This window comes from Nelumbo lutea, chromosome 6 (genome assembly GCF_056320005.1).
Source record: "Nelumbo lutea isolate HS-2025 chromosome 6, American lotus-T2T, whole genome shotgun sequence".
Lineage (NCBI taxonomy): Eukaryota > Viridiplantae > Streptophyta > Magnoliopsida > Proteales > Nelumbonaceae > Nelumbo > Nelumbo lutea.
The window spans coordinates 13,130,252-13,152,507 of NC_142689.1; the positions used below are offsets into that span (position 1 = coordinate 13,130,252).

At 33.1% G+C, this 22,256-nt stretch overlaps 2 protein-coding genes across 2 annotated transcripts; both read left to right on the forward strand.

Annotated features, from left to right (window-relative positions):
- The first annotated feature begins 6,758 nt into the window (after positions 1-6,758).
- LOC148847421 (uncharacterized) lies at positions 6,759-8,788 on the forward strand. Its single transcript, XM_088949052.1, has 2 exons — positions 6,759-7,198; positions 8,415-8,788. The coding sequence occupies exons 1-2, from the start codon at positions 6,826-6,828 to the stop codon at positions 8,522-8,524; spliced, it is 483 nt and encodes a 160-aa protein (XP_088805178.1). The 5' UTR covers positions 6,759-6,825; the 3' UTR covers positions 8,525-8,788.
- Positions 8,789-16,511: 7,723 nt separating this feature from the next.
- On the forward strand, positions 16,512-21,112 carry LOC148847422 (cytochrome b-c1 complex subunit 9, mitochondrial-like). Its single transcript, XM_088949053.1, has 3 exons — positions 16,512-16,739; positions 17,190-17,237; positions 20,737-21,112. The coding sequence occupies exons 1-3, from the start codon at positions 16,623-16,625 to the stop codon at positions 20,785-20,787; spliced, it is 216 nt and encodes a 71-aa protein (XP_088805179.1). The 5' UTR covers positions 16,512-16,622; the 3' UTR covers positions 20,788-21,112.
- Positions 21,113-22,256: the final 1,144 nt, after the last annotated feature.

The following is a 22,256-nucleotide window of genomic DNA, read 5'->3' on the forward strand; positions in this document are numbered from 1 at the left end:
GAGTCACCCTCTATTCATGAGGTAAATTTTAAGACAATAATACCTTATTGTGTGAAAATTTAAAATATTAAAGCCTTCACTTATTTGGTAATTAATTACTTAAAATATTTCACAAAATAATAGTCCCCTATTATGTACATAGCTAGCAGACCAATATAAATCAATGTAACCAGATTTGAGGTCCCATATAATTAGAGGCTAAAGTAGAGAACTGTCTGATATTCAACAAACAATACAAACCAAGTAAGGATCTCCCAAATTTGTGATTTCTCTGCAGTGTGGCTGTTATTTCTCCATTCCCCTTAATTAGATGAGCCATATGATCAGGGTACCATGGAGAACACCTACTATATAATTCACCAAGCCTGATCTGTCTCTTTGAATCATTACTCTGACGACCCAGTTCCAGAAATTTTCAGACAAAGTCACAGTCAGGTTTGAACATATTTGCCCAGGGACTCGACAAAGCATGGTTCAAGTTGTCAGGCTCGTGGTTCAGCAGGGCTAGAATTTCAGCCACATTTTGATTGAACATGTTACAACTCCATCCCATCATCACTCTGGCTTGTGGCTGTGCTTTAATTATACAAACATGATGATCCACTGATCAATCTTACAATATCAGTAATGTCAAAAGAACATGGCCAGTTCCTACATGGAAAAGCATTTAGAGGAGACGTGCATTCATATCCTCCTAGTGTGTTAATTCCTATAGATTTATAGTTTTGTAGTATAATTTGTACAAATGTTTTTTCTATAATAATTTTCAGTTTAGTATATGCGATCATTTATATTTAGATTTATATGTACCTAAATCAACGGAATTAGGGATGCTTGCAACCTATGATTTTGTTTTTTGTTTTTAAACAAAAATGATTTGTTAATTTTTTTCCTGATGTGATAGTTGTTTTTGTTTTTCAAGGTGTCTGCTGGTTGTAGCGGAGACTTTAGATCGAATCCTGCCTTGCACCGAGGAGGATGGAGGGTTATGGGTTCAGGAGATGGGCTTCTCCTGTTGTATAGCTTCATGATGGAGCAAAAAAATGCAAAATCATAAACATTGAAGAACACCTCTTTTCTATGTAGTCAGATAAGGTGCCAACTGGTTAATTGGTAAGGTCTTCAGCTGATTGTAGTAAAAGTTTGAATCTTGCCTGCACTTGGGTTGGGGTGTTATGGGTTTGGAGGATAGGCTAACACCCACCCACCCACCCACCCACCCCATCAAAGTAGACCAAACCAAATTAAAATTGGTGGTTTGGTCTGATCTGGAAAATTTTAAAAATTTTCAGTACGATTTTTTTTTTAATTTCAAAGTCAGGCCAGACTGGACATCGAATTAATAATATATATATATATATAAATAAATAAATAAATAAATAAATATATATATATATATATATTTAATTTCAAAGTCAGGCCAGACTGGACATCGAATTAATAATATATATATAAATATATATATATATATATATAACTCATATGTTTAAACATATATAATATATTTATTATTTATGTAAATATATATGTCATTTGGGCTTTCTAATCGGGTTAAATCCAATAGAATGACCCAACCATATTAGGAACCGGATCAGACCATAAACACCGTAATAAAGTATAGGTAAATATTGCATGATATAGAAAATTAGGTATTGTAGTGCTACTAGTATGATAATATATACTAATGATGTGAGAATAGGATGTTGATGGCCTAATATTCATATAACTTGATATTTTCTTATCTAAGTGTGATATTATGATTATCAGTGGTTATATTGTTGGCACCTGACAGAAACCCATCTGACTATTTGCACTACAGATTTGTTGATCCCATACCCTCAGAGGTCCCAAAAGAAATTAATAAAACTTAAAGCATCTAACAGGTGATGTGAAAACTCTGTAAGGACTATAAATGTAATTAGCAGCATTACTTTGTATTAGTATATGACCTTTGAGAATTTCATGATTTTTAACCTCAACCAAGGTATGAGAGTTTAATAGAAACCAAGCGAATGGTTTAATTGTTCGGTTTGAACGAATAATTCATTTTAACTTAAAAAGTAAATAAAATAAAAAATGGTCTAAAATCATTATCTGAATTGACAATTCAACCGTTCGGGTCAACAGGTTACTGATAAAATAAATGGGTTTTTGGCTAAAAATCGGTTTTAGAGTGAAAAGAAACCAGTTAACTAACCGATTCCTGGGTCAACTAGTCCAATCATCCGATCCCATCGGATTTTCAAAACCATGATATTCGATTTGATAAAAAAACAAAATAAAAATAAAAAAAAATTGAGAAAAAGTTCTTTAAGGAAATTCAATAATTTTGTTAAGAACTATTCCTCAACATTGTGCTTGCCTCTTATTTTCTAACCATAGCTAGGGTTGATGCATGTGGACTTCAGTCTAGGTGGAAATGGAGTATGTGGTAGTAGAAGGTCGTAGTGTGGAGTCTAAGTGTAAATGGAGTATGTGGTAGTAGAAGGTCGTAGTGTGGAGAAGACATCTTCTTATTATTATGATTATTGTCAACGATTTGGATTCACAACTCCATGCATGTAAGTTGAATGTGTATGGTTTCTTAGGGTACATCGAGTTAAAAAAATGTCAATTTATGCCGTCCCTCCATTACCCATTAATTAATATTTATAATTGGTTAGTGATGAGACATCTTTTGTCTATCCAATAGTACCAGAATGCTGGTTATTTCCAAAGCCTGGATCAGATTGAATGCCTCATTAAAATATTAATTAGTATACAATATAATAATTTGTCTATGCACATAATGGGTTTTTAGTGACCTTAAATTCAGATATATCAGATGATTTTTTTTTTCCGAAAATTTGGAATTTTTGACAAATTTATCATCATTTTGTCAATATTAATTAATTATATTTTGTTTCTGCAACCTTATCATCATTTTGTTAGATGATTTTTTTCCAAAAATTTGGAATTTTTGACAAGTTTATCATCATTTTGTCAATATCAATTAATTATATTTTGTTTCTGCAACCTTATTCAAAACCTATAAATTCAGTTGATGGCATTTAAAACCATATGCTTTATAATGGTAACCAAAAATCCTAGTGAAATAAAGAGATCGTTTTAGTATATTTGACGCAGCGTGAAAGCAATAAACCAGGCTGGCTATACAAGCATCGGGCGAACCAAGTTTCGAGCGAAACAAGAGAGAGAGAAAATCTCTAGAGGAGAGAGAAAAGGTGGCGAGAATTGAATAGAAAATCTGAAGTGTGTATTAACTGAAAACAATAGTAGTCTTTATAGTACATATTGAAATCATTGAATAACTAGGAAAGAATTGATCTAAACATCTCAATCTCATAGCTGGATTGAATTCTTCTTGATCTTGGTCTTGATAGAATCGAACTCTTCTGGCTGGATCTTCACCGTTGGATCTTCTTGGATCTAATTCATGAATCTTGGGAGTCTTGGATTATCTGGAAGACTTGATTATCTAGAATTCTTGAATTCTTGATGAATCTTGAATTCTTGAATTCTTGAATTCTTGAATTATCTTTAGCCTCTATCCTTATCCTATGAGCTGCCGCCCCTAAGGTGATGTGGGCCTTGGGATGGGCCTCCATCAATATTACTTGTTAAGTTTTTTGGTGAAAACACTACATTTCTCATTTACAGTTTTTCTTGTAAACGAGTTTTCATTTGGTTTCCGAGACACTAATTAATCTTTTTTTTTTTTTTTTGTGAGAAGAAATCATAGAGTTGGTATGGATGGGAAGTAGAAAAAAACTTCATTCTCTTTTGTAATTGTTTTAGACAGGATATAAGAACTAGTAATGATATTATATATGCATATTGTATATAACCCAAACTATTATATTTAATGATTTGCAGAGAATTTCTCAAAAGTTATTTATTATTAGAGAATTTTACTAGCAATTATAGGAAAATATTTGTTTCTAAAATTAATACTACTTGTGAGGAGTGTGTGGGGAAGGAAGTCCAATGGCTGCAACATGGTGGGGAGCCCATGAAATTAGCTTCAACAAATGATCTAATATGTTTTTACTGTTTTCATTTGAATGGCTGAGAACAAAAGAGGGTCATGGAAGTTTTACAAAGCTTGGACAGTAAGAAAAAGATCAAATGGTTAAAGCCACCATCTCAATTTTCTGGTTCATGGTGTAGTCAATTTTTTTTACAAGGTAAATCTTGAGTGATCCCTCTATTCAAGCGATAAATTAACACAATATTATACCCTTCATTTATTCAGTAATTAATTAGTTTAAATTTCAATAAAAAGTACATCTCGAGAAGTAAAAAAAAATGATTTAAGTACTAACAATTTAACTATGGGTATGGCTTTAAATATAATAGATTGACGAAGCAGGACTCATATAGCTGACCCCATATGGTTGGGATAAGACATAGATGATAATGATTATGAAAATTTCAACAAAAGTATAGTCCCCTACTATGTCTAGAGCAAGTAGATACAAATCAAGGTGACTTGTCATGATCAATTGGGTCCCATACAAGAGTATTGCCAAGCAAGGATCTCTCAAATTTGTGGTTTCTGATCAATATTTCTGCTAAGTTATATCTCCACTCAATTGATCAAAAGAGTGATGAGGGTACCGCGGCGAACACCTACCATGGCTCTGAACTGATTCACCAGCCTGATCTGTCTCTATGAGTCATTACTTCTGACCCAAATTTAGAAATTTTCACACAAAGGAAGTCACAATCAGGATCAACACATTGGGACCAGGGACTATGCATGGTTCAATTTCTCAAGCTCTCGTGGTTCAGGAGGGCTAGAATTTCGACCACATTTTAATTGAATCAATTAAGCATCATCTCACTCTTATTGCTTGTGGCTATATTTCATAGAAATATATATATGATCCACTTGTCCTACATGATCAGTAGTGTCAAAAGTAGGACATGACCAGTGCCCACATGGAAAAGCATTTGGAGGAGACGTGCATTCATATCCTCCTAGAGTGTCTACTCCTGTAGATTAATTATAGTTTTTGTACCATATGATGCATTTTATACTATTTTTTTAACAATAATTTTGAGTTTGATATATGTGACCACTTATATAAATATAAATACTGAATTGTAGTTTCTAAATAAGAAGGAAAAAAATTGAAGGAAGTGTTCATGTATGATTTTGTTTTTTAGAAAAAAACATATAATTGATACATCAACAAAAATATATGGTTTTTTCTGATGTGGCATTTGAAAAATAAAATCATACACATTGTTGATGAACACCCCTTAGTTTAATTATGTAGTGAGTTATAAATAATATATTAATTATTTGAACTTTGGCTCAATTTGAAAAGACTATACATATATATATATATATATATATATATATATAAGTGATGAAATGTCTCTTTGTTTTTTCTGACAATCCTGCAAGTATAATTCAAATGCCACTTGTAATGATTACCTAAGGTTTTTGACCATCATTCTAAAGAAGTAATAGATGACCAGATTTCACAGAACATCGAATATGACCACAATAGCATTGCTAGTGTACATGTACTAGACCAAGAAAAGATTGTCCATTGTGCATGAATCTAGTTGTCTAATTTGTGTCAGACCTCATAAGTCAAAAAAAAGAAAAAAAATAAAAAAAAGAAAAACAAGACCTTTTTTCAAGATAGTATTAATGAAAAACAATAAAATAGCCAAATTGCACCAAACCTTATTTTAACTCAATACAAGACCTTTTCAAGATAGTACATTTCCCTTTACTAAATTGAAAAGAAAAGAAAAAGAAAACGCCTAAAAGGTTTATTCCCTTGTCCCTTCTCTTTTATCACTCATTATTTGCATCTCTTCCCTTTCTTTTACTAGACAAGAATAGGGGTGAGCAAGAAAATTTGAAAAATTAAATTGAATCGACCAAATCGAATTGTAAATTCTGGTTAACTAATTTGATATTTAAAAAAAAAAAACCAAAAGTATCAATTTGGTTTTGAGTTAACCAATATAAAAAAAATGATGGTTAATCAAACTGATCGATAAACATATATTCCTATATATTAATTGATCGGCTTGGTTCAGTTTCAGTTATTATTTTTCCAGAAACCGATAATACCGTTTCGGTTTCAAAAATTAGACTATGATTTGATTAAGCTAACTGTGAGCACCCCTAGACAAGAGCAACTCAAGAAAACAAAAATGTAGATAGATTTCATTTATTTCAATATTTAAAAGATGGGGCAGCTTTAACATCAAATTGTGCATGCATGGCATTAGGCACTTCTAATTACTACCTAAACAAGTTTTCTGCAATCACAAATCTTCCCTTTAGGCTCAGTTTGAAAGGAGTACAAATACAAAAATGTACAATGCAAATACATTCAAAATAATATAAAATATAAGGTTTTGCACTTATGAAACCTTGTATTTTGATGTTCCCAAGGGGCAACACGCAAGAGAATGCTTTCATCCTACATGGGGCTGGCCATTTGGGCTATAAAATCCCATTTTAATTACCATTCCATTCTATCAAAGGGAATATCTAGGGTTAGGTTAATTTTTGAACCCTCTGATTATTTTCTATTCCCAATCCATATTATTTTAGCCTGTCCCTACATCTTATATACCTTTCAACTTGCAAGCACGTAGAAAAGAAGAGAAATATTAATATATGAAAGAAAAACTGACATTCATTAATCAAGTCACACCCACAAAGTAGGAATATATATCTATCTAAGGGAGAGAGAAAGAGAGGTGGGTTTGAGAGAGAAAGACCAATGCAAAGACAACCCAGAAACAAGTATCCGTTATTCTCATTCTTTAGAGAAAGTTCCCAACAACATGAGCCGCCGGAGTCGGAGTAATGCCGGTCACCGGATTCCTACACCTTCCTCTGAACCCACTAAAACCCAAGAGCAGGTTGAGGACAGGCCGGTTGCTGAATCTCAATGCCCCTCTCCCACTGCCGTCGTCAATGTCGTCCAGAAGGAGCCTGTTAATGTTGATCCATCGGTACCCGAGGTTTCTGGACGTGAGAGACTAAAGAGACATAGAATTGAGATGGCTGGTCGAGTGTGGATTCCTGAGATATGGGGCCAGGAGGATTTTCTCAAGGATTGGATCGACTCTTCCGCTTTCAATTCATCGCTTGTCCCCAATGGACTAATGTCGGCTCGTGCAGCGATGATCGAAGAGAGTCGTCGAGCAAACTCAGGTGGATTAAGGATAGAGAATAGGTGTTACTAAATCTTGTTTTTCAGATGGCTTAAGCTTCAATTCAACTTTTGTTTCTAATAATTACTACTATCTGTCGAATCTCATTGTTTCTTAACAAAGAAGGATATATCATATATATATTAAGATGTTCTTTTATGCATGTGTTCTTGCTCTTGGCTCAGAGAACTAGACACTCGATTATATTATACAGACAGACGGGTCATGTCCAGTTCTCAGTTGCTTTTTCTGGCCATGTCTCATCGAGTTCTGGCATCTGCTATCTCCATGGATGGTGGCGGTCTAGCTCTACTGTATCATTTTCTGTCGTTTACTTCTCTCCATGGAATAATCCCTCCTGTGTAAATCAATCAAGCCCAAAATGTTTTCACCCTTTTGATGGTTACCGACCATCTTAGAATGCGCAGTAGGGGAGACCATTAAGAGCTCTGGCATGGCTTTGGTTTGTTTTGTTCGATCGGATCGGTGGCCGGATGGTGAGACGATCGAGATGAAGGACATACGTGTGGCATGGAAAGGTGTTGAGCAGAGCTATCGACATGTTTGATCCATCCTCCTAGCAACATATATGAAACTTGATAGTCATAATAGCTAGTGTTCAACAAGAACAATGACTATATATGCTTACAGGTTTCAGCTCTTCAGCCGAGCTTCAATATAAATTGCCAAGAAAGAATTGAGCCAGTTGGCCGTGTTACTGCTGCAAATATCTGCATTAATTGTGTCAAATGGTCTAGTTGTTGTTCACTTGCTCTTTCCAGTATAGCATTTAAGCTTCTTTAAATCATCTCAGTGGGTACTAGTTGAATCAAGGTTCCTTCTAAATCTAACCCAGAATCATATCCAGTACTCCATATCTAGTTATTCAGATCTGGGTTGGATTCATGTGGCAGGAGTTAGGAATGAACCTTTTAGTTTGTGGGGTTGGCTCCAACCACCCAAACAATCCCTTTGCCACATGCCTATGCTGATTCCAGGCATGTTTCAATTTCTTACAAGTGATCTTTAATTAAGGAGTGGTAATCTAATCCAACCCATTCCTTAGCTTCTTCACAGTTATTCTATATAGATTACTTCTAGTAGAACAGTCTCTAACTCAAGTTCATGAAAACTGCAGTCTCCAATACTTGGTAGAATACCCGTGTGATATCTCTCAGATTTTGCATGCGTAAAACATGTTCCTTCTCTTTCTCCAGGTAAAACCCTTCGGAATCTTGTTTGCAACCTGTTGGGAAACAACCAGAAGGGATCTCTGCAATGCAAGGAAGGCTTTTCTGTAAGGAATGAGGATGCACGGACCAGATAATTATGGCCATTCCTGAAGATGATGATAATAAGCTAGAGACTTTTTTGGAGAAGTTAGACCTGTTAGTCTCTATATATATATTGGGTTTTATTTATGTATATATTTTGACAGAGTTATTTCAAGGGAGAATGGTGATTTTGTGCTAGGGAGGAGCATCACAGAGAATGATACCTTGGGGCATGAATGAATTTAAGTACATAATAAAAGAAAGAGAATGCTATATTTTTATATTGAACACTGTTAAATTCTATTGAGGTTGTTACATACTGGGTTCCCAAGGACACACTCAAATGTAAGTGTATCTTTTTGATTATTTGAAAGGCTAGAAATATAGAAAAGGAACCAATTCATAGAAGATAAACATATCACAATTCAAGTGAATGAATTTCAAAGAGATAGGGGAAGGCCAACAAGGAGAGTGATTGTAGTAGCAGAAACTGAACTGGGGACTTACAATCCATTAATTAAGAGGATAAGGCCCTTTAGAGTGGAATGGAAAAACAAAGTTTACATTGAAAGCATATTTTGAATCCCAAGTTCTAACTATATAAATGGAAATAAAACTAATCAACTTCAACATGAATCTGATAAGGGATGGTCTTCAACCCTCTGCAATCCTTTGTGCACTAGGTTTACATGATGGGTTTCTTACCTTCTGTGAGGGTTGGGACCTTTTATAGAGAGAGGAAGCCTGAGTCCATGTCCAACTCACAGCAAACCTCTCATTCATTCTGGTGGCTACTAGTGATCTGGATTTTTCAATCAAAGTAAAACTCTTAACTATTGTAAAGACCATAAAAATTATTACATTCTCCCTCTTGGTCTACAATAGTTAGGTTTTTAATTTTAATTTTAAAATCAATTTTGAAAAGATTCCTCCAGATTAACAACTTTAAATGACCTTTGAGTTTGCAAACTTATTTTGCATTCTTTTTTTGAGTTTTAATTCAGAATAAGAGTGCAAACTCAAAAGTTTTCTTCAAAATAAGAGTGCAAACTTTAAATGACCTTCTAGTTTGCATTCTTACCGATCAATTTAAAATATTATTGGTTTTTTCATATTTTCATATTTTTGTATTTTTATATTTTTATTTTATTTTTTAATTATTATATCAAGGGTTGACACATTTTTTGACCCAAAATGTTGAATTGTTTACCTGCCACAAAATAGGAAATTAAAGTAATTTCATTTTTGCGTTAGTTTTAAATTTTGTATTTCTTTTCCAATATCAATAAAAGCAATAATTATTATTTATCACATTTATTTTTCTTTAATATGATTGTACTTCTTGTATTTATTTCTATATTAAAATTATATTATTGAACTATGACAACATGGGTTGACTCATTTGATCCGAATGGTTGAATTAATTACTTGCTACCAGGACGGAGGAATGATTCGTTTTTGGGTTGGTTTTAAAAACATGGATTTTATATTGTTAAAAGTATTTGATATAGATCTAATTGATAGAATTTATTGATGAGAAAATTATGTCTTAAATATAAGAGAAAGAATGAAAATTAATGCCTTAAATATATAATTAACAAGAAAAAATTGAATGAGATGAAAATTAGTAGTTCAAATTACATTTTCTGCTCTCACAATTAGAAAAGGAGCCAAATTCAAAGATAGGGGTATTTTAGTTAAACAAAAGTTTTAAATTCTCATTCGTACTTTTAATAATAGTAATATATAATGTAGTATAGATATACATACAAAAAGTTAAATACAAATTATAAAAAATGCATGATTAAATGATTTTTAAGGGAAAAATGAGAGTGTTGCTTTCAATATTATTAGGTTTTCATTACCCAATTCTTATGGACATCGTAGTTTAAAAAAAAAAAAAACACCACAGAGGGTGCAAGTTTGAATATTGAAAAAAAATGCATGTGGGTTGGAATTTATACTCCAAATTCAGCATATCAAAATGTCCATGATTGGAATTCTCAACTACAATTTCAATCCTACTAACTAATCAAGACTTGATTATTTTAACCACATAAAGAACAAAAAAAAAAAAAAAGGCAAAATTGTCATTCCATGTTTGATAGCTTAAGTTGTAAGGATGGCAATTTCCCCTCGACCCAATGGGTACCCGCCCTTACTCATCCCTATGAGGTGGGTTTTTTTTTTTTGAAAAAATCAATTCTGGGGGGAGATGGGTTTTTGGATTTTACAACCCGTATGGGTATGTACAAATAGGGTACGGTATTAGGCTAAACCCAACCCTCCTAATCTACGTATAGGGTTGCAAAAAGATCGAATCAAATTTGATAAAGGGTCTATCTGATTCGACTTGATAAAATTTTAAAGGGATTTGGATTTGCTATTAACCTGAAGGATTTTGCAAATCATGATTCACATCCGATTTGTTTATCTTAATGGATATTCAACTAGAACAAAATAAGTACCCTCAGAAAGTAAGAAATGGTTCTATGTATGTTCTCAGCCCTAAGCAGCAATAATGGCAGCTGGGTACAGGGATGAGCACCATCGAAGACTGAAGAGGAAGAGAAGAGAGAGTCAAAGAGAAAAACTAAAAAATGAGAAAAGAACAACCCAAATCCAATGGCCCCAATTGAATAGGAATTTAGGGTTTGTGGCGTATAAGCCAAATTACTATATTATCCATAATAAAAAATACAAAATTACAAAGATATAAAGGAAACTTAAATAATATAAATTTAAGGGGTGGATATGTCATACAAAATTACTTTAAAACATATGTAAAAAAATAAAAATAAATTATATATATTAACAGATTGGATCAGGGTATATTTGAATGCAATCCATTAACTTTTCTGATTCGATCCAATTTTATTAGAATCAAGAAGGGTATCCAAATCTGCCTCTTACTGAATTGAAATCGAATTCAAATCAGATCTGATCCAACTTATTTATAGCCTTAATTGAATTTACTAAAATACCCCTTGTGCTTATAATTAAATTACCATATACTGGGGGGTATACCTAACCCCCAATGCTTATGTATTATGTGTTGAATCTCATATGAAAATCCAACCTACTGCGTATTTTGGGAAGGGTACGGATTGGGAGGTTTGGGGAGGGTCTAGATTGATTGTCACCCAGCAATGCATCCAACACTTTTACTATGGGGTCTAGAGTTATCATCATTATCATCCATGCCTTATCTCAACTATATGGGGTTGGCAAACTCAAAAAAAAAAAAATTATATGGGATTGGCTATATGAATCCTGTTTTGACAATCCATTCTATTTAAAGCTATATTTACTATTAAATTATTAATGCTTAAATCATTTCTTACTATTTCTACCCACGTCCGTTTTTGTCTAATCCAAGCTCTTCTAGTCCCTTCAATGTGTAATAGATCACTTCTAATTGGCGTAGTTGATAGTCTTCTATATGTGTGTCTAAACCATCTTAGTATACTCTTTCTCATTTTATCACCTATTCAAACTACTCATAACTTCCTATGAATAACTTCATTCTTAACCCTATCTTTTTTAGTTTTTCCATTCATCCATCTTAGCATTCACATTTTTGTCAAATTTACTTTTTGAACATGTTATTTTTTGAGTGTACAACACTCTACTCCATACAACATAACTTACTTTACAACTATTTTATTAAATTTCCTTTGAATCTAAGTGGTATTCATCTATTATAAATAGTCTATATAAGCTAACGTGTCATGTGGGGAGAGCCCATTTGACAAACCAGGCAGTTGAATTAAGACAAGCATTGTCATAGAGAATTGGCATTTGAAAGTTGTTAAGTGCCAATTATGTAATAAGCAAGGTAATTGGTATAGAGCTAAGAAGTGCTCCAATAAATTTTCAATTTGCAAGTATTGGGAGTTACATATGATGACGATACCCTATATGAAGATTTGAACTTTGAGGTGGTGGAAGAAAATTTATTGGTGCAAGAAATTTTCTGATCCCTAGTTGGTGGAAGAAATCAATAATTTTGATCAAAATCAATTTCAAATCCCTAGTTGCATACTAGGATTTTGATCAAAATCAATAATTTTCTGTGCAAAATTAGTGTTAGATAAGAATGTCTAAGGCCATGTTTGTTTGGGAGTGCTTAAAAATAAATGTTTATTCAAAATAAGTACTTATTTGGGTGGGGATTATATCATTAAGCACTTATTGTTGGTGTTTGGGAAATACATCTGAAATAAGTGCTTATTTTAAAATTAAGGGCTTATTTTTTAAGCCCAATTTTCTAGCTTTTTTTAAGTGTCAAACAAAAAGCACTTATTCAATTTTTTTTTTTCTTTTAGAATTGTTTCCAATAAATTTTTAGAATACCAATTTATACCCTTTTATGAAAGCAATTTTATAAAAGCACTTTTATAAAAGTAATTTTATGAGAAGTACTTTTACAAAACCAAAGTATTTTTATTAAAACAAAGTAGTTTTATGAAAGTATTTTTACAAAAGCACTTTTATAAAAGTACTTTTACAAAACTAAAGTATTTTTATTAAAGCAAAGTAGTTTTATGAAAGTATTTTTACAAAAGCACTTTTATAAAAGTACTTTTATATGAAAACACTTTTACAAAAACACTTTTATGAAAGTACTCTATAAAAGCACTTTACAAAAGTACTTTTATGGAAGTACTTTTATAAAAGTACTTTTGTGGAATTTACAAAAATACTTTTATAAAAGCATTTTTATCAAAGTACTTCTATGAAAGCACTTTTACGAAAATATTTTTATAAAAACACTTCTATCAAAGTACTTTTATTCATTTACTATGGATTGGATGTTTTAAAAATTTGAAAGAAAATGAAGGACCAAAAAGTCACAAGTGATTATTGGAGAAAAAGACCACCAAAAGCCCAATATGAAATAATAAGCACTTGAAAAAGCTAGGTGTCAAATGCAAATAAGTGCTTATTCAAATAAGCACTTGTTTTTAAACACTTATTTTTAACATAAGCACACCCAAACATGGCCTAAGTTGAACTGTGCTAATTTCTAAATGCCCTTGTCTTAATGCATTTTACAGACAAGAAATAGTGGGCAATAAAAATGATGTTGCAACTGAAAGTTTAGAAATGTTATATTGATAATTGATCACTTTAATAATGCATCTAGATGTCTATAATTATTTATATAAAATAAATTAAGCTGAAGTGTGTATGAAGGAAAGAAGGAAAGCCTCTAGATGCAAGAAATGGAATCTAATAGTAACTTTTGGCTTTTTCCTTTGAAATTATAGGAATATCACATAAAGACCACATAAGACAAGCCTTCCAATTTTTAATTGCCTTTATAATATTCGAAAATTATAAAACTACCACATATAAGACAAACCTTCCAATTTAATTGACTCTATGATATTCAAAAATTATAAGAATGTCATATATAATTATTTACGATTTTGCCATCCTATAAAATAAAATGCCATATCTCTTCTCTCTCTCTCTCCTATTATTTATCTTAACTTTTATTTATTCATTTATTGTTTTTATTATTAACTAAGCATTTATTATTTTTATTATTAACTAAGCATTTATTTATTTTATTATTATTTACAATTTTTCCATCCCTCTTCTCTCTCACCTAATTCTCTCACTCTCCTCCTATTCTTTATCTCAACTTTTATTTATTTATTTATTATTATCTATGCATTTATTTATTTAATAAAATTAAATAAATTATTTATAAATCATTAAAATAAAGGAGATTTGACATTGAGAGAAATATTTTAATATACATTTATTTTTTTATTTTACTAAATTATTTATTTAATTTATTATTATTATCTAAGCATTTATTTATTTATTTAATAAAAGTAAATAAATTATTTATAAATCAATAAAATAAAGGAGATTTGACATTGAGAGAAATATTTTAATAGACATTTATTTATTTTACTAATTTATTTATTTATTTTCTTCTTATTATTATTATTATCTAAGCATTTATTTATTTAATAAAAATAAATAAATTATTTATAAATCAATAAAATAAAGGAGATTTGACATTGAATGGGGCAACCATTGGGTGGGGAGTGGGGGAGGGGGGGAATATACATGAAGAGTGGGGATTTGTTAGGCCATAGGGGGTCATGGCTCCCTGGGCTCCACTTCTAGGGTTGAGATTAAACCTATTCACAAGCCACACTAGGCTTTGCCTTTATATCAATAGAACATATTCAGGCTTAAGTGTAAGCATGACCAGACCATTGGGCCTAGATCTTGAGCCTTTATATCAATAGAACATATTTGTATTCTTTATTTAACAACAAAATTGATTTATTTATATTAAACTGACTTCAAAAGTGAAAATTTTATTTATTTATTTATTGTTTTATTTTATTAAATTAAATATATTATTATCCACTAATATTTATTTATTTAATTCAACATGTGCCCAATATTTAGGATTGCCAATTGATCGAGTTTGGTTCTAGATAACTTTGACCAGCCATGTCCTAATAATAAATGAATATTTACTTATATATTTTATTACATTAAATAATTGATTTATTTATTTTACAAAATTAAGTAAATTATTATCCACGGATTTCTATTTATTTAATTTACTAAATTATTCAATTAAGTAATAATTTATTTTACTAACAAATTATTTCTCTTTCTCCCTGAGCCTAATAATTTAGGCAATGTTTTCAAAACCGGATGGACCAAACGATTGGACCAGAAAAATTAGGAACCATTGGGGTGGGGGGTAGGGGGAATAAATATGGATGGCCATTGGGGGGAATATAGATGAAGAGTGGGGATTTGTTGGGCCATAGGGGGGCCATGGCCCCTTGAGGTCCCCCTATCTCTACCCCTGTGGTTGGGATTAAACCTATTCATAGGCCGCGCTAGGCTTTGCCTTTATATCAATGGAACATATTAAGGCCCAAGCCTGAGCAAGACCGGACCATTCGGCCTAGATCTTGACCCCAAAGTGCACCCACTTTTTGGATGAACGACGTTGCTTTCATTTAAATGCAACAATGTCTCGGAATCCATCTTTATTGTTACTATTAACACACAAAATACACCTTTATGAAACATATTCAAAACTGAACCAGAGTGCATGTATACACTGAACCAGCATTTGCAATCTTCCCTAAGTCCAAATGCAGCCCCAAAGATTAGGGATTAGTAGGGCTGGCAATTTTGACCCCAACCCACCCTCTTTAGTAAAGGATCTTCTACACTTCATCTTCCTCCCCTCTTCTTATTTGGCATTGGGTCAGATCTATGATGGCATGACCGCTAGATAGAAACCAGAGCGGAGGCAATGTATTTTTGCAATTTTTATATTTTTGATTATATATTAAAATGTTAGCATTTTCTATATTTTTTTGGTATTAGCTTAAATGTATGATTGTTTTGATTGTTTATATTTTAAGTATTTTTCTGTAATTTATTATTTTTGGTTGGAATATATAACTTTTGAAATTTTTTATAATCTTATTTATTTTATGCATTTTTTGGTTTTTAAATTTCTCAATTGAAATATATATTTATTTTGGATTTTTATCCATTTATGCATTTTATGCAATTTCTACTTTTTGAAACATATATTTTCAAACTTTATCATTTTCCTTATTTGTTGCTATTTGTATTGTTTTTCTGTGAAATTTTGTTTTTTCTTTTTAAATTTATGTCAAATTTTTGTTTTTATTATTTCTTTGCATTTTTTGTATTTTTCTGTAATTTTCTTGATATTTATAGTTTGTTTGGTATAATATTTCTATTTTCTTAATATTTGCATTGGGTTAGTGGGTCATATGGGTGGGTCAGGGTGAATGTGGCTTATGACCCACTAATACCCAATAAATATGGGTGACAATGGGTCAGTGGGTCAATATGGGCGGGTTGGTATCAACCCACACCCAACCCACCCCCCATTTGTCACCCCTCATTAGGGCATATCCGGTCCGGCCTATGGGTTGAAAGGTGATTCGGTCCAGCCCGGCCTTATCAGCTCCTTGCCTTGGTGCGCGTAGTTTAAGACCTATGCGCACCTGGCGCAATGACCAAACGAAACAAATAAAAAAGCCACTCCCATTCGTTGAAGAATCTCCTCTCTGCGCGAAGAGTGAAGGAAAAGGAACAGAAAGACCGAAACAAGCCATGGATTCGACTGCTCGGAGAAGAGGAGGACTCTTCGAAGGGCTCTACAGAGTCATTATGCGCCGGAACTCTGTATATGTTACCTTCATCATCGCAGGCGCCTTCATCGGAGAACGGGTGGGGCTTCTCCTCAACCTCCTTTTTGTCTCTTTGATTCTCTTTTTATTTTTGTCTTGAAGGTGGTCATTCGTTGAGTAATTTTTTTTTTTAAATCTTCCTGATTCGATGTTGTTCGTTCTTAATTCAAAACACGCATGAATGTTTCTAAATGCCTAATGCCTTGTTGTTCAACTAAAGTCCGGGATCTGTAACAAAAGATGTTGATATCTACAGTTTCTATTCTACGGTTGAGATCAAGCTGAAATTTATTTAGATGACAATTCATAGAACTTGTCATTTAAGAGTTCTATACTTTTTATTACCTGAATGATTTGACTGGTATACGAGGATCTCATTCTCATTACTACTTGCTTAAAAGATGCTGTTTTTTCTTCCTTTTCAGTCTTTTTTCTGGTTCATTGAATCAAGGATATTAGGTAATTGATGAGGTGCTACCTTTGTATACAGGTAGTGGACTACGGAGTTCATAAGCTCTGGGAATACAACAACGTTGGGGTATTACATTTACTGCTTATCTTGTTCTCTGTAGTGAATGTATCTTATTTCATCTTCCTTAAACAGTTAAACTGCTAACATATTTGTGCTTATTCGTTCTTGTTTACTGGAAATGCTATGCACTTTGCATTTTATACATATAAAATTTCACACATTGCTTATTCTTAAATTGAGGTTTGTATAAGCTGTTGAAGCATCTTAGAGCATTAATGATTTAGAGGCTTTCCATTTGTTTATTGAAAATGCTATATATTTTATATTTTATACATATGAAAATTTTAGGGAAAATTCCCGATTAGTACTCTGTACTTTGGGCCTAGTGCCACTTTGGTCCCCAAACTTTAAAACGCCAATTCAGTACCCAAACTTTCAAAATGTGTCAATCCAATACCTGCGGTTAAGCCTGTTAACCAGCCATTAAGTGGCATTTGAAAAGACACAAATGCCCTTCGAGTGTTATCTAATTTTCTTTATCAACCATCCAAATGTTGATAAAAAATGAACAGTCCCAAAACCTTGCCTCTTCTGTTCAAGAAAGTTGTGGTTACCAAAATGCCCATTGAGACGGGACCCCAAATTTCTTGAATAGAAGAGGCAAGAATTTGGGACTGTTCATTTTTTATCAACGTTTGGATAGTTGATAAAGAGAATTAGATGACACTCGAAGGACATTTGTGTCTTTTCAAATGTCACTTAACGGCTGGTTAATGGTAGGTACTGGATTGACACCTTTTGAAAGTTTGGGTACTGAATTGTTGCGTTTTAAAGTTTGGGGACCAAAGTGGCACTAGGCCCAAAGTACAGGATACTTATCGGGACTTTTCCCAAAATTGTATGCATTGCTTATCCTTAAATCGATGTTTGTTTGTATAGGCTGTTGAAGCATCTTAGGACATTAATGGGTTTGGCTGGCATTCTTTCTAGATAGTAATTCAGGGACTTTCCTTAATGGAAAATGGGATTGATAAGAAGTTAAACAGCATGCTTCCCATGAGGACTAGAAGTCCTCATTTGTTTATGAGCATGCATATTTGAGATGCAACTTTGTTCCTCAAGCAAAACCCTCTGCAACCAGCGGGAGCTTCTTTCCCCCATTACAACATTACAGAAACTATAAAAGATGCTTCCTGAAATGAAATACAGAAAATGCTATGACTATGATGTGCAAAATTATGTTTTTAATTTTCTGACATTAAGTTACTACATAGAATCATTTGTTTATGGTATACATATTTGAGGTGTATGTTTATTGCTTAAGCAAAAGTCTCTGAAATTAGTGGGAGGTTCTTCCCCATAACAATATTACAAAACTATAACAAATACTTCTTGAAATAACATACAGAAAATGCTATGATGTGCAACCGTGCCAGGTCATTTATTTAGTGACTTGGAGGAGAATGTGTAGGTTTTGGGGATTAGAAAGGTGAAGGAATTGCTATTCAAAAAAAGAAAGGTGAAGGAATTCAATGTTGCTATGTTGGGTAGTGGAACTCCTCTACTCCAATCGTGATCACCTGACCATCAGGGCATCTTATAGCTTTTCTCAATTGACGGGCTGCTCTTTGCAGTCTAAAGCTCCTGCTCATAATCAAGAGCCACATAGGCAATCCTTTATATCATGAACAACAGTTATGTTTGAAGGAGTACCCCCTCTCTGTCAGAATCTTCATCAAGCAATTAGTTAGATCTGGCCTGCAAGATCAAGTGGGAGGATGGCATTGGGAAGCACATAACCCTCATAAATAGGAACTGTGTGGAAACTCCATCACCACTCAAGACTTACTGGCGGATGGCAGTGAGTGGCGGCAGGTGGTGAAGAAGATGGATGAGAGACAATGGATGGCAGATGATGAACACATGTGAGCAACTGAACAGCACAACCGCCAGGTGGTGACTAGTGACAGTACCACACTTCACATGTAGAAGAAGAAAAAAGGTGAACTGCAATGGTGTACGTTGGAGAAGAAAGCAAATGACGACACCATAGAAAAACTAGTTTTGCCTTTCAGTTTCTGCTTGTCATGGCAGTAGCCTGCTGTTATGATAGGTTTAGGGTTTTCTTTTCTTATTAGAAATTTAAGGGTATAGGTAATACAATAGAAAATTATTTCTGAATCATAGGATTAGGAGATACTAATTTTCATTCAAGGATAAGATTGCAATTTAGAATATCATACTTACACATATATAATCATTTTGTATTATATTATATTATTATCTGGGCTGGGCTAGGCTTAGAAGACTAGGCTCAGGCCTAGCCTGCAAATTTTTGGGCTTAATGTGGGCCAGGCTGGACTGGGCTAAGAATGATCACCCCTAATTTTAACCTGTAATTGACAAAAAAAGCTATTTATTAAGTTGATACATATGGACGTCATAATATGATAATATTACAAGTATATCATGAGATATGCTAATATACATATAGCTAAAATTATATATACGATTTATTCATCAAAAAAAATATATATATATATATATATATATATATACGATTTTTTTTGTTCATACTAATACAATGATATCTTACCTTTTGTTCATAATATATATATTCAGTTTAGATCGGGTCAGTTGGTCTGCCATAACCTATTGACAGCTCTACTCTCTGTAGGGCTACTAGGTCCATCTGAAGATGAATGAGCGCACTAACACCAACCTCTCAAGATGTCACGTATGGGGGAACAGTGCAAAGATATCTAGTCCTTTTATCCACCTTAACTGAGACATCCCCCATGATAGCCCCCTTGGCTTGACCTTTCATTGAAAATTCACAAGTTCTGTTTCCTTTTTTTTTTCCATAACGACCATAATGTAGCTGCCCTTGCCTTTCTCCACACATGAAAAACCAAACATATACTGAAAACGTATGAGCAGGAGATTGGTGAAGGGAAGGTGGATTCACAACTTGCTTACTAGAACTTTTGAATGAAATTGGAAGGCGTATTTTCTAGAACTTGAAAAATAAAGACTATGAGGAATACATATGTCAACAGGTTTAATCATATATATATATATTTGATGGATAGTTTAATTATATTCTATCAGTGGTCATTGATAGCTATTTAAAGTATCTGAATATATTAAGCATAGAGATTCAGGAAGTTGTGGTTCCTCTTTTCCTGTAAACCCTAAACTTCGTGATACAAAATAAATAGCAATTACACACGGGCAGCTTGTTGAATGCATTTGTCCAGCTGACCAAGTTACTCCTGAGTAATAGATCTCAAGGAAATCTTTCTTTCAGATGAAATTCTGCTCATTATGTATGAATTGGCATAATAGCATTGGTTATCCAAGAAGTAATTCGTTGGAGTTGCCGACTCTTGGACGGCAAGAAGCCAAGAACTCTACTACTACTACTTACAAGGGCACTAAATATTGCCTTTCCTGTGCCAAATATTTCAGGATCTAATCATTCATGTAACAGGCAATTGTTGCTTGGGCTCTCCCATTCTTGATTGCTATTTTCTAAGAGAAATTCAATGTTGTTCTAATGCAGAAGAGGTTTGAAGATATTCCAGTACTTGGAACGAGGCAATCTGAAGAATGAATTATCGTATCTCCTTTCTTTCCTTACTGGTTCCAGACCTTGGAAATTGGGCTGAAAATTGACACATGCAATCATCAATTTTGAGGGTTTTTGAAACATTTTGTATGGACTACGGTTATCTAATAAGTGCCAGCTTGTCTGTTCCAGTAGGTTTAACTGCATATGAGGTTATAGCCACCAAAAATATTGAATTTCTGTGGTTGGAACTCTGTATTTTGGGTTTCCTGTCTGAAATTCGAGCAATGTATTACCGATATTTGTATTAGAACGCTTTATGTTCATTTGGATTTGTGAGAACTAAATAGGGTTTAAACGATTCCCCATACTTTTTTTTTTTTTTCTGTAAGTTGGGATTTTCAATTTTTCTAAAGCGTCTGTGACACCGAACTCGTCTCTCCATGGAGCTGATTAAATAAAACAGTAGAGACACTAATGATATTGCCTAAATTCCTTGTACAACGGGACTGGATCTAGTGGGCACAACATGTATTAATCTTTTTAGGCAGAGGGTATTTTAAGAGAAGTGTCGAGAAAATTAAATACTCATTTTAACATTCTTATAACTTGTGTCAACCTGATCCAAACTGTCAGAATAATACAGAAAAGATAATGTTTTGTTTCCATGTAGCTGATTACATAAAACAGTACACTAATGATATTGCCTAAATTCCTACTTTCCTAGTACAACATTCCTGCATGACATCTATGAAAACTACAAAACATTATCTTTTCTGTATTATTCTAAAACTTGCCAAGTGGTATCGACCCAATCCATATTTTCTCATTGATGCACATGCCTCCTTTCTAGTACTTAGCGATGCAATGAAGAATTACTCCAGGAAAATATCATAACAGACCTATCGGAGGAGTGCCACCATGCTCTGCTTGTTATGATAAGCTTCAACTTTGAAAGCAGTATATTTCTACCCGAGTGCCTGTTTAGTTCAGCTTTCATTCTTGTTCATTTTTTCCAATAATAAAATTATAAAATGGATGGGTAGAAATAAGTATCATAAGAAAATGTTAGATATGAATTAAATGGTTTCTTTTACAAAAAAAAAATAAAATAAAATAATGATGATGGTAAGAATGAGAACAAAATTGTCAAATCATTTGGTTAGAAATATGCATATGTTACTCCTTTTCGCTTTCGGAAAAAGCTTTTTGCCAGTGGTTATAAACCATCAGCCTAAGTTTTCAAACCATCGGCAAGGCATAGATTTTTACCTGTGGACTATCGGTAGTTGACCGCTCCACTGACCATTTGTCGATAAAATTCTATGCTGGTGGTTCGGAGACATAGGTTGATGGTTTAAAATGAGTAACACGAGGCATGATTATTTTTTGCGCTGTAGATTACCTCAGTTTTTATGCCATAGACTCGTTTTTTCATTCTAAAAAATAAGACCTAAAACAAGAATTTTGTAATCAAACGCCCTCATGCTATTCATTCTTGCCCATTATTGCAA